The following is a 12,857-nucleotide window of genomic DNA, read 5'->3' as shown; positions in this document are numbered from 1 at the left end:
ATTTTATATACTTTTTATTTATCATTTATTTATTTATTTATTTTCGTCAAGTTCATATTTTAATTTTCTACCTTCCTTGGTATTTAAACTTGATTGACCATTCAAATAAGACACACTTAAATATCACTCCATCAAGTTCTTATAAGAATATTAATCTCATATTTTTAACTAGTAAACATTTAAATATATATTTTGATTCTTATAGAGAGATGACTAATCTCACCAATTTTAAAATAATGTCCAGAATGGAATTTCAATATCAATAATGAGAAAAAAACCTATGGTACAATTATAGTACCATAACACAATTATATCTAACTATTAGATGTATTTAAATTGATAAAATTCACTGACATCTAACAACTGAATATAACTATAACATGGTACCACAATTACAACGTAGCCTAATCCCAATAATAATAGTGACTTATAATACATAATTTTGGATTATTTTTTTTGGGCACAGGGAGATGATGTGGACAAATTAAGCTCGGTCAATTATTTAACACCCTATGACCCTATTTTCTCATAATTCGTCCCTGGAAGGCATAATTTTGATGTTAACTACTTGTGGTTTGATTGATTAAGTCGAGAAGTATAATGGAGTTCACTTTTGTGATGGCATGGATGTGGAACAACTTTATGGCATGTGATGGACTTTGCATTCACACAAATTATAATCATTATTAGACAGCCCATAGCCCACTTTTAAACAGTCGCACTTAGGTTACAAAAGTTCCAAGAGAAAAGAGAAAAGATATGTACAACCCAGATGGGTTTAGGCCAGTCTGGAGTCAGAAGCCCATGGGCCTATGGGCACTTAGTCCTGTTTCCGTGGGTAGTCATGTCAGTATAGCAACTCCCACAAAGCTCCCTGTTACCCGCGGTGCCAGGTGGCACGCACTTGCATCTTACACAACACGTGCCGCATGCTCTGTTACACAAGTTTGGCCTTGAGTGAAGACTGCACCTCTGTTTGCACAGCCCTCCACAGTCTACAGGGAAAACCCAGAAAGCCAAGATACAGAAAACAGAAAGCTCAGAATGCCGTGAGATTTGAGACCAAAAGTAAACAGCTCAGGAACTTTTGTTCCTGGCAAATTGGAAACAAAATATGGAAACCTTAACCCACCTAGGTCTTGCATAAGCCTTCTGGTTACACCTCTCACAACAAGCTGATAAAATAAAAATAAAAAAAGGGACAAACCGGCGTGTCACTTAATTTAATTGATACAAGAATATGCAAACATTTTAATATATTCAACAACTGAAACTGAAGTTCAAAAACTGTGAGGTATGTATGTGCCTGGCCAACACCAGCATGCTGGACTCCATCTCCATCATCTTCTTTCTTCAGAGTAGATGAAACCTGCATGCGTGAAGCAAGAAGCATGATATACAGCCATTAGCCATTAAATAAAGCAATATAAATGCGATAAAACCCATGTGTGAAAACGAACGAGAAAATTCAGTAGTTCACTAGCTATACGTAATATGTGTACCTCTGCAACTGCAACACAGAAGAGCAAAATCCCCAACAGAAGAAGCACGCGTACTGTCATCGCTGCTGCTGCTACTACTTGCTGTCTTAATTCCGATAGCTAAGTAGCCAACTGCGAAGCGCTATTTATAGCGGGCGATTTAAAGTGATTGGACTGGACTGCTCATTTTTTCAAAGAGCTGCATGTGGGGTCGCAATTAGGCGGCTAAAAAGAAAAGCCTCTTTTTTTAATTTTGTTATATCTCAAATTCCATGCATGGGTAGCTGGGCAAACAATACTTTTTCGTCGATAATGTACAGCCATCGTATCCTGAACTATTAAATTTCATTCCCTTTGATTTTCGCATAAATAATAAGGACCTTTGCTTACAACAGTTTTTGTTTAGATAATGGTACGCCTTCTCACTTTAAATATTTAATAGAGATATTTAATAATGATTGCATCTTATGTATTATTTATCCAGTGAATTGTAAAAATAATATATTAATAATTAATAATAAATTCAATTTAATATCTAAGTATGATATTAAATAATTTGTAGTTCATTAATAAATACAACTAAATATCTAAACTTAATAAATATAAAATTATTGTTTTCTTTAAAGGTTACAATATTTGTATTGTAGGTAGTTATTTCTAATGGATATCTTTCTTTAAAAGAAAAGAAGAAATCAAGTGCAAAGTTTTTGCATTTTATTTATTTATATAAATAATTAAAAAATGAAATTAGACTCTCGGTGTTTGCCGTAGATGTGATGAATAATAAGCAACGAAGTTGGTGATGTGTTAACATAAAATTCGCTTGAGGCCTCGAATAATGGATGGACTTTGGTTACTGAACCAGGATGAGATCAAACAGAATGCCTTGGTTGGCTGCATACAGCTAGGCGATAGCTGTAAGCCATTTAGCACTGCGCCGTACGGTGATTCTAACCAGTAGCCAAGCAAAATTGAAAAAGAGATGAATTTGGTAGCATGGTGCTCCGAAGTGAAAAAGACAAAGCAGTGAGAGTGAGTAAAAGTACGGTTACTTACTATCACCGTACCTGATTTGATAATGCTACTGCTTTTCCGGGCAAGGTAAAATACAATAAAGTATTTGAATATCATTGAGGGACCTGTCTATGTTACAGATTCGGTAACAAACATCTCCCGTCATCCCACCATCCGATTTTCTTTTGTTTAGTTTCTCACTCCACATCCAACCACATCCAACGGCTGATGCTGCAGTCTGTAGCTTACAGATTCTGTAACGTAGTTTTGTCCTATCATTGAGATATTATTAAGATGAAAAATGGGGGATTTTGTTTATACTACCTACGTTATTATTTTAACACACTAAAATAATAATACTGTTTATGTTATAATATTTTATCAGTAGTAAAATATTATTTGTTAAAGATAAACAACGGGGGCAGGTCATGATGAAGGACGACCAAATCAAGAAAGCAAACTGTAGCTGATGATGAGCTGTTTTCTTACTGGCTTTTGCTTGATCGAGCGGCACTGTGATTCCTGCTGCTCTATGTAACTTCACAGTTGTTGTTTTTGAACTCGTTATGTGATCACTGATGAGCGGTCCAGCTGGAGTTGTGATGAATACCACTGTCCTCCATAACCCGAATCTCCTCATTATTGTGGGGGGCTCTTTCTAGTCTCAATAAATTCTTTTTCTTCCCACTCACTTTCAATCCCTCGTAATGGATAATCGGAGACAATTTCCTTCCCTAATAATAATAACAACAATAATTGTTTGGGGTATAAAAAATAGATACTTAAAATCGAAGAGAAAGTTATCTTGTGGTATGTGTAAGTGCGGTCAATATTATGTGAGGAGACCATAATCAGGTTGCATGATTTTGGTTTGTATCTCAAATTGTTGAGCTTCATTTGGAAGTTCATCCGTAACGTATATGTATGTTCTGCTGTAATGTTTAAAGCACAATCAGACATTATAACAGTAGCTCAACAACTATACAAACGGATATATTAACTCTTAAATTCAAGTGGCACATTCAATTTGATAACGGCCGCGCATCAAAAGAACGAGTAATAACACGCAACATGCACAATTGTTTATAATAACTGACGGAAGATCTAGAAAAAGGGACCTTTTTTTTTTTTCCAGCTAAAGGAAAATTCTAGTGACAAATACAAAATACTTAAAATCACGAGTGGGACATTATTATTTTCCTTGCAAAAAAAAACTCAATTGCTAATTTGAGCGTCGAAAGGTTTTCTCTTAAAAAAATCTAGCACCCCCAAACATTTTGTTTGTTGTTGCAGATCAAAGGAAGTGCCAATACAATTCAAATTCCACTATAGCAGCAAGTGACAGCGCTTCATCAACACAAATTAAAGAGTTGACGAGACAATCTGCTCGCCATCTTCAGCTTGACCAAATTTTGGCATCGACAATAACAGACAATGATTTTCTAACTTCTATGGATTAAAACAACCATGTCTGTATTAACAAAATAAATAAATAAATAAAATTGTAGAGAAACCTGGAATTTGATGATATTACATTGATTCTTGCGTTAAGGATCACTCAAAACATTCAACGATATTATTACGTAGAATTTCAGTATTCCTGTCAATTCTCTTTCATTTTTCTGTTTATTTCTTTTTTTTTTGGGTGTTTTACTTGTTTACATACATGAAGAAAACCCTCTTTGAACAGAAAGAATTCCGTAAATTCCCGATCTGTAAAAAGAATGAGGTTATATTGTAATGGCAAATCATATGAACAACCACAACCCACAATAACCAGCCATGCTACATGTTCTTCGTCTACATGTAGTTGCGTCAACTCCACATTCTTCATCACCAAAACACCTGTGATCAGAGCGAGCATCAGGGATGTGGCAAGCACTCTTGACCTGTTGGCACCCATGTCCGCAATCCAAACTCATCGCAGGACAGACTTGCAAAGTCATTGCACTTGCTCGCCTTGCCTGCTTTTCGCTCTGCATGGTTATAAGTTTCATTTACTTAGTGCCCTCTTTGCCAAGTGAAATTGAAAGGATATCCAAATGAATCATGAAACATAACGAGATAAGCAGGATGAGTACCGGGAGAAAAGTCCAGTTACTTGGGATGTAGGCCTCTGGAAGCCTATCATGCCAAGAACTCAAAACTGGAAGTGGGTGACCTTCAGTTGTGAATACGTAATTTCGATCAACCAAAAAAGAATCATCAAAGAGAAGGTATAAGTACTTGCACCTGCCAGAAAAGACAGTCTTTCAAATGCAATTTACACCTCAAAATCAAAATTCTATTTCTTGTCTATTTCAAAAAAAAAAAAAAGACAAAACAAAATTCTTACGTTTCAGCGAGAAAGAAACTATGCTGATGATCTTCCAGTTGCATTGTAGTTACATCTCTAATGCTTGCAAATCCCCCATCCACTTTAGTGTATGAATTAAGAGAATTGACAATTGATTCACCGACTTCCAAGTACCAAGGATCTGAAAACACGTCATGGCAAAGAAAAAAATAAAAAAAATAAAAAATAAAGATATAAATGCTGAGAAGGCATGAAGGTAAACTGAAGCTGAACTTAGGTGATGAGCCAATGTTTCTTTAGCCACATTATAGCCAAAGAAAGGGGGTCAAACAACCTGACTGGCTAACAGTTTAAATTAGCAAATAGCATTCTAATACCAGATGTCTCTGTACTTAAAAGCAAAAATTTCACACATTCAAAAGAAATTACTTTGAATAAGAAGCCTCATACCTTTCGTTGCTTGATATAGGTAGAAAGTAGATTCTGCCAACTCAGGGCGCAAAGGATAATACTTCTCAGTAGGATGTAACATTAGATGGTCCAGCAAATACCTAAAAGCTTTGCTCAGATTAACTTTCTTAAGTTAAAACATGTAGAACTGGATTCATGAACCAGCTCAGAAACTATAACAAAAATGCAAGTTTTGCACTCGTAAAACATCATACCTTTCTGGTAGTACTCCAAACTTCTTCCAAACATGAACGAATTCACGATGTGATGAATTGGCAGCAGCTATATCCCCAACAAGAACCTAATGCAAGAATTCAAATACAGAGGTCGAGGAATTCATCTCCATTCCAGAAACATGTGAACTGCCTTCAGAAGCTTACCTGTAGACCAGGCCAAAATGCCTGAAGACTTGTAAGCTGCCAGTAAGTTGCTTTTCCATTCCTCATATCAGCTTCATGGTACCTAGATAACGGTAATATGCATCATATTCGTATCAGACATGAAGAACCCTCCAAAGTGATTTGACTATCAAAGTTAACTATCCTTTTTCTCCTTAATAATTCAAAATTCATCTCTGATGTTTCTTATTATTCAGCCACATATTACGGCAATGAATGTGAAAATTCTGCTCAGACAGAATAACATTGATCTAATTTGAGAAATTATAGGAAACCCAGATGCTGATAAGATTTAGATTGATAACACTGTATGAAAAAGATACCAGGCCCAGGAAGGGAAAATGTAAGTCGGTTGTTGGACCAATAAATGTAGGGCTAAAAAGAGCCTATCTAAACTTCAAGGGGAACATTATATGTACTCAGCAAGTACCATGGGCCATGTCTGAAATATTTCTGTACAGCAAGATATGCAGAATGAAACATTCTCCAAAAGTCCTCCTTCCCAAAAAGAATGTGAGCTTTGAATAAATACTCATAGAATGAATCAACCCCTTCAAGAATGAAAGTGAAATTCAGCATGAGAAACATCAAGATAATTAAATATCATATGTAATTAACAAGCATAAAGGAAATTTGGACAATTTAGTAAACAAGACTAGGTAAACTTAATGGAGCATATTAAAGGCAAAGACACATACCAGCCCCGATACCAGAGGAGTACTCAATCCATTCCCCAGTTGTCACATCAAGTGTTGTTCCTAGTAGATTCAAAGAACTCCGCATGCTCCACAACCGACGAAGAGCTCGTAAAGCTGCTGATTCATAAATGGGATCACCTGTTAATCGTGATAATGCTCCCATTTCAAGAATCAGTGAACCTGAGTTCAAATACAGAAATCAACAAATTTTAGGAAGAAGACATTATCAGATGACCCCATCTTAAACCGTGAATGATAAGCTCCTTACCACACCCTGAGGTGCTTGTTTCGTTAGTCTCATTCTCCATAACTCCATACTGTCCACAGAATTTCGCATTGATGCAGTCATATATCCTTCTTACAACAAAACCAGCAGATATACTCATACTTCCCAATAACAGTAAGGAAACTCTTATCAAAGTGATTATGTGAAATGAAAGTAAGCAATTCTCAGTCACAATTTAAATGCAACACAGACACAAAAGGGTGTTCATGCATGAATTCTCAGCTTTTCCTGAATATTTTAGCCATTAGAGGTTGGTTAGCTTTGGCATTTTAGTTTCTGAAATGTAACCACCAATACAGATTGTTCACTATCGTTCATTTTAAAGAAACCCAATTGTGAAATATGACAACAAGGTTTCCATGTCCAAGTCTAAAAGGGTATTCTATGGGAAAGCTTAGCCATAATCAATCACCGTGTTTTTTGAAATCATAACTCTAAGCTTACATTGAAACAAACACTTACAACAGTATTAGTGCAAAATATAGTATTTTGCCATGTATTTCATGGTGCTAATAGAAAATGGGCGAGTTCCCGTTTTTCTTTCATTCAATAAATTTAAATTTCAGAAAGCCGATAATAAAATTAGACATTTCATATGCGTCATGCCATCCTTGGTTTAAGCAAATTTTATGCGGTACCTTTAAGTTAATCCATGCATATGGTAATCCGGTTGGTGTATCAAATGCAGGTAGAAAACGTCGTCCTAAATCTTCAGCGAGGGTCAGCAGCTGATTCTTGTAAGATCCTTGTACCAACCTGTTTGCTGAATCAGTTGCAAGAATATGCGCAGAAACAAGTCCTCCAAGGACTCTTATGTTGCACTGCATTACAGAAGACAAATAGAAATGAAAATCACCAGAAACTTTGAAAGTAAGTTGATGGCAGTAAGTGTCTCTCCTTGTATCCGAAACCCTCAGCCTTGTTAAGTTATAACCATAATTATAGCATGTTACACAAAAATCAAACAAAGCTCAACCTTGGCATAAAACCAACTTAACTTTCCAAATTGAAGCTATGGTTAAATGATTAAACTAAGTACCTCGAAAAGATTTATCCTTGCATCAACATCAAAACTCAAATTTTCTGAAAGCCAGAGAACTGCCCTTTCAAATTCTGTGTTGTTACCCATGATAACAAGGCTACAAGGGACAGAACCTGTGTTAGATCAAAGATATACATACATTTAGCAGAAATGATAATTAAGGGATTACAAACATGCAAAATTTATATAACATAAAGTTCTTGCTAAAAGTATTGAACTATACCTGGACAAAGATTCAATGAGAGTAAGGGCAGATCCATTGTAGTGTTGCGGCAAGTGTTCAAGCTGTAAATTAGACAATAGGCTATTACTTTCCTTTCGCCTGACAAATATTTCTCTCAATTAACAGATAATCACCTTCAAATTTCCAAGCTCACTTAGAGAGTCTGTGAAACTTTTGGAAAGAGGCTTTAGCTCATCATGCTGCAAAAGAGTAGACTGAAATTCAGCATCATATACAAACTAAAATACATGCTGTTCTAATATGATCAATGAAGAACGCGAACTGACAGGGAATGCATGTGTCAAGTAGTTTTCATACGCATGGTAGAACCTGCAAAGAAAGTAAAACAAATAAAGTGATTTATTAGCTCTCGATTCTAAACAAATGACATGGAATCCTGTTGGAAAGTGCATTATGTTAGGGAAACAAAAAAAGAAAATTCTTACGGATCAAAAGTAGCTATAGTAACCTTCACGAAGTGAATATGTAGCTACATTTCAGTGACAAAAAACCAATAGTCTACCTAGTATAGTTTCTTTTAAGTGCTTTCCTAAACTCGACAGCAACTAAACAGAGGGTCGAGATATGAATTCTAGTCCTACAAACTAATTTATCCATTTATATCAAACACAGGATTCACTAGTCACATTATATTCCTCATTCCTAAACAAAGATGATCAAAACAAACACAAGAGCACAAGCATTTACAATCAAACTAAAATGCAAAGAAATAAAATAAATAAATAAATGAAATTTAGCAATTTTAACCCAGAGGATCATCAAGAAAAGTACTAAAACTTACATGTCGTGGACTTTCTTCTTCATGTGTCTCTTCTTAGCTGACCAATACGAGGAATCAACTTCGGACACAGAAACTGGGAACAACGAAGGAGAGATCACGAGGAAGACGAGAATCCATTTTACAACTTGACGCGGCAACATGGTTTTAAGTAAAACTTATGTTAAGTTACGGTTCTGTGTGAAAGAGAAATTGAGAAAGACAGACAGGCGCCTCGAGTAGGAGGTGGGTGAGCATAGAATGGATCTGGTGATAAAGAGTAATGGAGGAATCCAGGTGAAGTTGAATTTCAAGTTTAGCTATTAGCAATTAGCAACACCCAAGCGGTCTGTAAGTCTGAGTCTTTTCGCTTGTTAGTCACCAATCAGATCTCGTTTAAGCTCTAACTATGACGTGGTTCAATTGCTTGTCGACCAATCACGTGATAAGGAACATTCGTCTCTCTCTCTCTCTCTCTCTCTCTCTCTCTCTTCTCTCGTCACTGGATTGTAAGGATTGAAAATTTTGATTCTCGAGTGTGAATTCGCCGTTGGGTGTTTTAAGACTTTAGCCCAAAATAAATAAAAATGTCGTTTTGTGTTTTGTCATTTGGTCGGGTGTAACTTTATTTATTTCTTATTCAATTTATTTCACCAGGACTGAACTAATGGATTAAAAATAAATTTAGTTTATGGGATTAATAATCTTTCATCTATGCATCGGTTTTGTTGGGATTAGACTCTAAAATAAAAATGTTTTATTTATTCATAACATTCTTCTTCCATTTGTTTATGATTTACTTTAAATTATTTTATTAAATTCTTTTTTATGGTCTAATTACATTTGTACATTTTACTTCTATAAACTTGTGAGAGGACAGGGTACAAGAATTTACTAATGAAGGAGTAAGGAGAATACAACCATCAGACAAAAAAAAGTTAGTAGTACGTCAAAGTACATGAAATTTTGAGAGGGTAAAAGCTCTTAACACATGCCCTTATTACATCCTCATAGTTTGTATAAAAAAATGCCTTAACAATCTCCCTGTCTCCCAAAAATTTGCCCAATTGGACATTGTTACCCCTAGTGAATTTGGATCATCCAAATCAATTTTGGACATGTATAAACTTCATATCTATAGGGATTGAAATTTAAAAGTGTAAAAACACTTCAACAATTTGAACTCTAGAATTCACAAAAGGAAAGTTGAAACATACCTAAAATTCTCCTTAATTTAGCTCTTATTCCACAAGCAAACCTCAAGGTTGTTCTTATAAAAGAGACTTCGATGTTCAAGTCAATTTGCATCTCATTAATTTTAGAAGGACTTTGAGTAAATAAATATTTTGGATTTCCCTTAATCTAGCAAGAAAATAGCCAAAAGCCCCTTTCTCAACCTTAGCTTTTGGCCCTTATTTACATATCCAAAAAGCAGACTTGGTGGGAGATTTTAATTTCTCGATCTAAATCTCTTCAATCTAGATTTTATAATCCACTTTCCGCTATTTGATCTATAATTGAATTTCATTTCACTTTCACTTTCGGCACGTGGTTTTGTTAGTAATCACATGCCGCTAGTTATTATACTTTCCAATTTTAATTTTACGACCTGTTTTTATATTGCACATTTATCATCATGTGATTTTTAATGTAGTCAATGTGTCCAACTTTGTTTGAATCTAGATTTAGAGTATCTTCGCTCGTTTTTTGGTAATTTTAAATGGTTCCTAACAAGTGACTATATATATTGGCTCCAACAAGAATGTAATGGGAAATGAAGTTGTGTTTTGTACATGTCTAAAATTAAATATATGCGTACCATCGATTTTTCTTTTAAAGTGAAATTGATGAGGTGCATTTATGCTTATAAACTTAATATACTTTTCTAATTTCTCATTCTAACGCGAGAGAGAGAGAGAGAGAACAGGTCAAAAGTATCTAAAAGTAAACCTTAAGAAAAAAAAAAAAAGCAAAGTGACCATCACCCAAAAATAGAAACGAAAAAAATTGAAACAAATCACATTAATGCACAAGAGACAAAGACCGTGCAAAAAATAGCACGGAAACAAAATTCCCACAAAATCAAAGAATAAGTCTCCTACATTCTCTCCCATCCACAGCCACGCACAGCTTCTTCGTCTTCATAAATAAGCTCCACGCTCCCATGTCTCAATCATCACTTAACTGTGTGGCAAAGAAGCCTGGGAAGGAAGCAGGTCTCTTTGCCCTCTCCCCCACCCCATTATAATTTTTCTTCCTTCACTAATAATTATTTTTAAAAAAAAATCAATAATGGCCGTGCTTCCTATCTCCGTTATCTTCCTTGCATTTATCTCCATTCCCTACTCCATTGCCAATCCTAATTCTCCCAATGCCAGTCCCAAACCGAGTCCTGTAGCTAGTCCTAAGCCAAGCCCTCGTGCTAGTCCCAAACCAAGTCCTGTAGCTAGTCCTAAGCCAAGTCCTCTTGCTAGTCCCAAACCAAGTCCTGTAGCTAGTCCTAAGCCAAGTCCTCTCGCTAGTCCGAAACCAAGTCCTGCAGCTAGTCCTAACCCAAGGCCCCTCGCTAGTCCCATGCCTTCTGCTAAGCCGGCCCTCCGCGCGGACTACTATAAGGCGACATGCCCAGACTTTGAAAAAATCGTCCGTGAGTTCGTGCACCAGAAGCAAACACAGAGCCCCAGCACAGCTGCGGGTGCCCTCCGGGTTTTCATGCACGACTGCTTTGTGGACGGGTGCGATGGGTCCGTCCTCATCTCGTCGAATGCATTCAACGTGGCGGAGCGTGACAGTGACATCAATCTTTCCCTACCCGGCGACGCATTTGATGTTGTCATCAAGATAAAGAATGCCCTTGAGGATGCCTGCCCTGGCGTGGTGTCATGCGCTGACATCTTAACCGCCTCCACTCGTAACCTGGTTGTTATGGCAGGGGGACCTCGTTTCAATGTGTCATTCGGCCGCAAGGATGGGCTTGTCTCTCAAGCGGCCAGGATCCCAGGGAATTTACCAACCAATAACATGACAATGGACGAAATTCTCAAAATGTTTGCAAGCAAGGGATTCTCCATTCAGGAATATGTTGCATTGATGGGTGCCCACACCATAGGTTTCGCTCACTGCAAGGAGTTTTCTGACAGGCTCTTTAAATTCGCCCCGAATCAGCCAACAGACCCTGAATTGAACCCAAAGTATGCCGAGGCTTTGAAAGCCGCCTGCAAAAATCACGAACAAAACATCACGATGACTGCTTTCAACGATGTGATGTCACCTGGCAAGTTTGATAACTCTTATTTCAGGGGTTTGCCCAGAGGCTTGGGGCTGTTGAGAGTAGATAATATGCTGGTCAAGGATCCTAGGACCAAGCCCCTGGTGGATCAGTATGCTAGCAATGAGGTTAAATTCTTCGCTGATTTTGCTGCTGCTATGGAGAAACTTAGTCTTCTTGAAGTCAAGACTGATCCCAAGGATGGAAACGTCAGACGCCGCTGCGATGCTTTCAATGATGCTTAATTATTAATTCTCCTGCTAATCCTATGCATGCATGCCTACTGCCTAGACTCAATGAATGGATTGCATTTCATTTGTTTCATCATTTTGCCTCCTCCTAGCTGCTGCTGCTTTTTGTTGAATTTTCTTGCATCTTTCTTTTATAATTCCCTCGGGTGATATGATGTCTTAATTATTTCATGATCTCTTTTCTCATATATATTGTCGCGAGGATCGTTGTTGATAAAATTGGCCCATCAATATAAGATAACAAAACTTGTGGGGGGTAGTTCATATATAATACAAGATTTTTGTTTTGTAGTATATGATGAATGATATATCAGTAATTGATTAAAATAGTTACCCATCGAGTGAGAAGAAATCCGCCTTCATCCTTATCATTTTCACTTGGGTTTACGTCTTGCTCTTGAAGTTCCAATGCAATAGTAATTAGTTTGGTACTTGATTGGTTTCATGAACAAAAAGGAATAACTAGTGTGAAGACTTGCAATGTGTCATCATCTTTGTAAGTGCATATTCTTTTTCTCTCTTTTTCTTTTCTTCCCCCTTGATCTTTTAACAATAAAGTGGGAATAAAGTTCAAAGTTGAGCTTATCCCTATTGTTATCTATTTTATATGAAATTATAAATAAGAAAATGAATCCTAAAACGCCAAAATCCAATCCCAAATTTTCTTTTCCT

General features: G+C 36.5%; 3 protein-coding genes across 4 annotated transcripts; 1 reads left to right on the top strand and 2 right to left on the bottom strand.

Annotated features, from left to right (window-relative positions):
- Nucleotides 1–664: 664 nt before the first annotated feature.
- LOC102628910 (snakin-2-like) lies at nt 665–1,781 on the bottom strand. Its single transcript, XM_006476661.3, has 4 exons — nt 1,503–1,781; nt 1,307–1,369; nt 1,133–1,175; nt 665–995 (listed from the first exon to the last, which is right to left on the bottom strand). Exons 1-4 carry the CDS (start codon nt 1,560–1,562, stop codon nt 811–813), a joined length of 351 nt encoding a protein of 116 aa, XP_006476724.2. The 5' UTR covers nt 1,563–1,781; the 3' UTR covers nt 665–810.
- Nucleotides 1,782–3,997: 2,216 nt separating this feature from the next.
- On the bottom strand, nt 3,998–9,152 carry LOC102628233 (alpha-mannosidase I MNS5). 2 transcript variants are annotated; one of them, XM_006476658.4, is made up of 15 exons: nt 8,691–9,152; nt 8,176–8,218; nt 8,023–8,088; nt 7,889–7,950; nt 7,663–7,762; nt 7,262–7,444; nt 6,606–6,654; nt 6,338–6,517; nt 6,070–6,190; nt 5,622–5,703; nt 5,457–5,542; nt 5,242–5,342; nt 4,831–4,972; nt 4,577–4,727; nt 3,998–4,471 (listed from the first exon to the last, which is right to left on the bottom strand). In XM_006476658.4, exons 1-15 carry the CDS (start codon nt 8,828–8,830, stop codon nt 4,244–4,246), a joined length of 1,734 nt encoding a protein of 577 aa, XP_006476721.2. In that variant the 5' UTR covers nt 8,831–9,152; the 3' UTR covers nt 3,998–4,243. The 2 variants fall into 2 exon arrangements, with proteins under 2 accessions (XP_006476721.2, XP_006476722.2); XM_006476659.3 differs by having other exon boundaries at nt 7,663–7,778; nt 8,691–8,730.
- Nucleotides 9,153–10,500: 1,348 nt separating this feature from the next.
- Nucleotides 10,501–12,651, top strand: LOC102628239 (peroxidase 65-like). The gene has a single exon (XM_006477475.3). It carries the CDS (start codon nt 10,959–10,961, stop codon nt 12,177–12,179), a length of 1,221 nt encoding a protein of 406 aa, XP_006477538.2. The 5' UTR covers nt 10,501–10,958; the 3' UTR covers nt 12,180–12,651.
- The last annotated feature ends 206 nt before the right edge of the window (nt 12,652–12,857 follow it).

The sequence above is a fragment of the Citrus sinensis genome, chromosome 3, assembly GCF_022201045.2.
Source record: "Citrus sinensis cultivar Valencia sweet orange chromosome 3, DVS_A1.0, whole genome shotgun sequence".
In the NCBI taxonomy this organism is placed as follows: Eukaryota; Viridiplantae; Streptophyta; class Magnoliopsida; order Sapindales; family Rutaceae; genus Citrus; species Citrus sinensis.
Note: the sequence above shows the minus strand (reverse complement) of the source record. Positions and strands in the feature narration are given on the sequence as shown.

Coding starts and splice junctions, on each gene's coding strand:
- LOC102628910 (XM_006476661.3), bottom strand. CDS start 1,562: ATGACAGTACGCGTGCTTCTTCTGTTGGGGATTTTGCTCTTCTGTGTT. Junction 1,370..1,502: donor TCTGTGTTGCAGTTGCAGAG/GTACACATATTA, acceptor TCACGCATGCAG/GTTTCATCTACTCTGAAGAA. Junction 996..1,132: donor AAGGCTTATGCAAGACCTAG/GTGGGTTAAGGT, acceptor TTTTCCCTGTAG/ACTGTGGAGGGCTGTGCAAA.
- LOC102628233 (XM_006476658.4), bottom strand. CDS start 8,830: ATGTTGCCGCGTCAAGTTGTAAAATGGATTCTCGTCTTCCTCGTGATC. Junction 6,518..6,605: donor AACAAGCACCTCAGGGTGTG/GTAAGGAGCTTA, acceptor ATTTGAACTCAG/GTTCACTGATTCTTGAAATG. Junction 5,543..5,621: donor CATTTTGGCCTGGTCTACAG/GTAAGCTTCTGA, acceptor TTCTTGCATTAG/GTTCTTGTTGGGGATATAGC.
- LOC102628239 (XM_006477475.3), top strand. CDS start 10,959: ATGGCCGTGCTTCCTATCTCCGTTATCTTCCTTGCATTTATCTCCATT.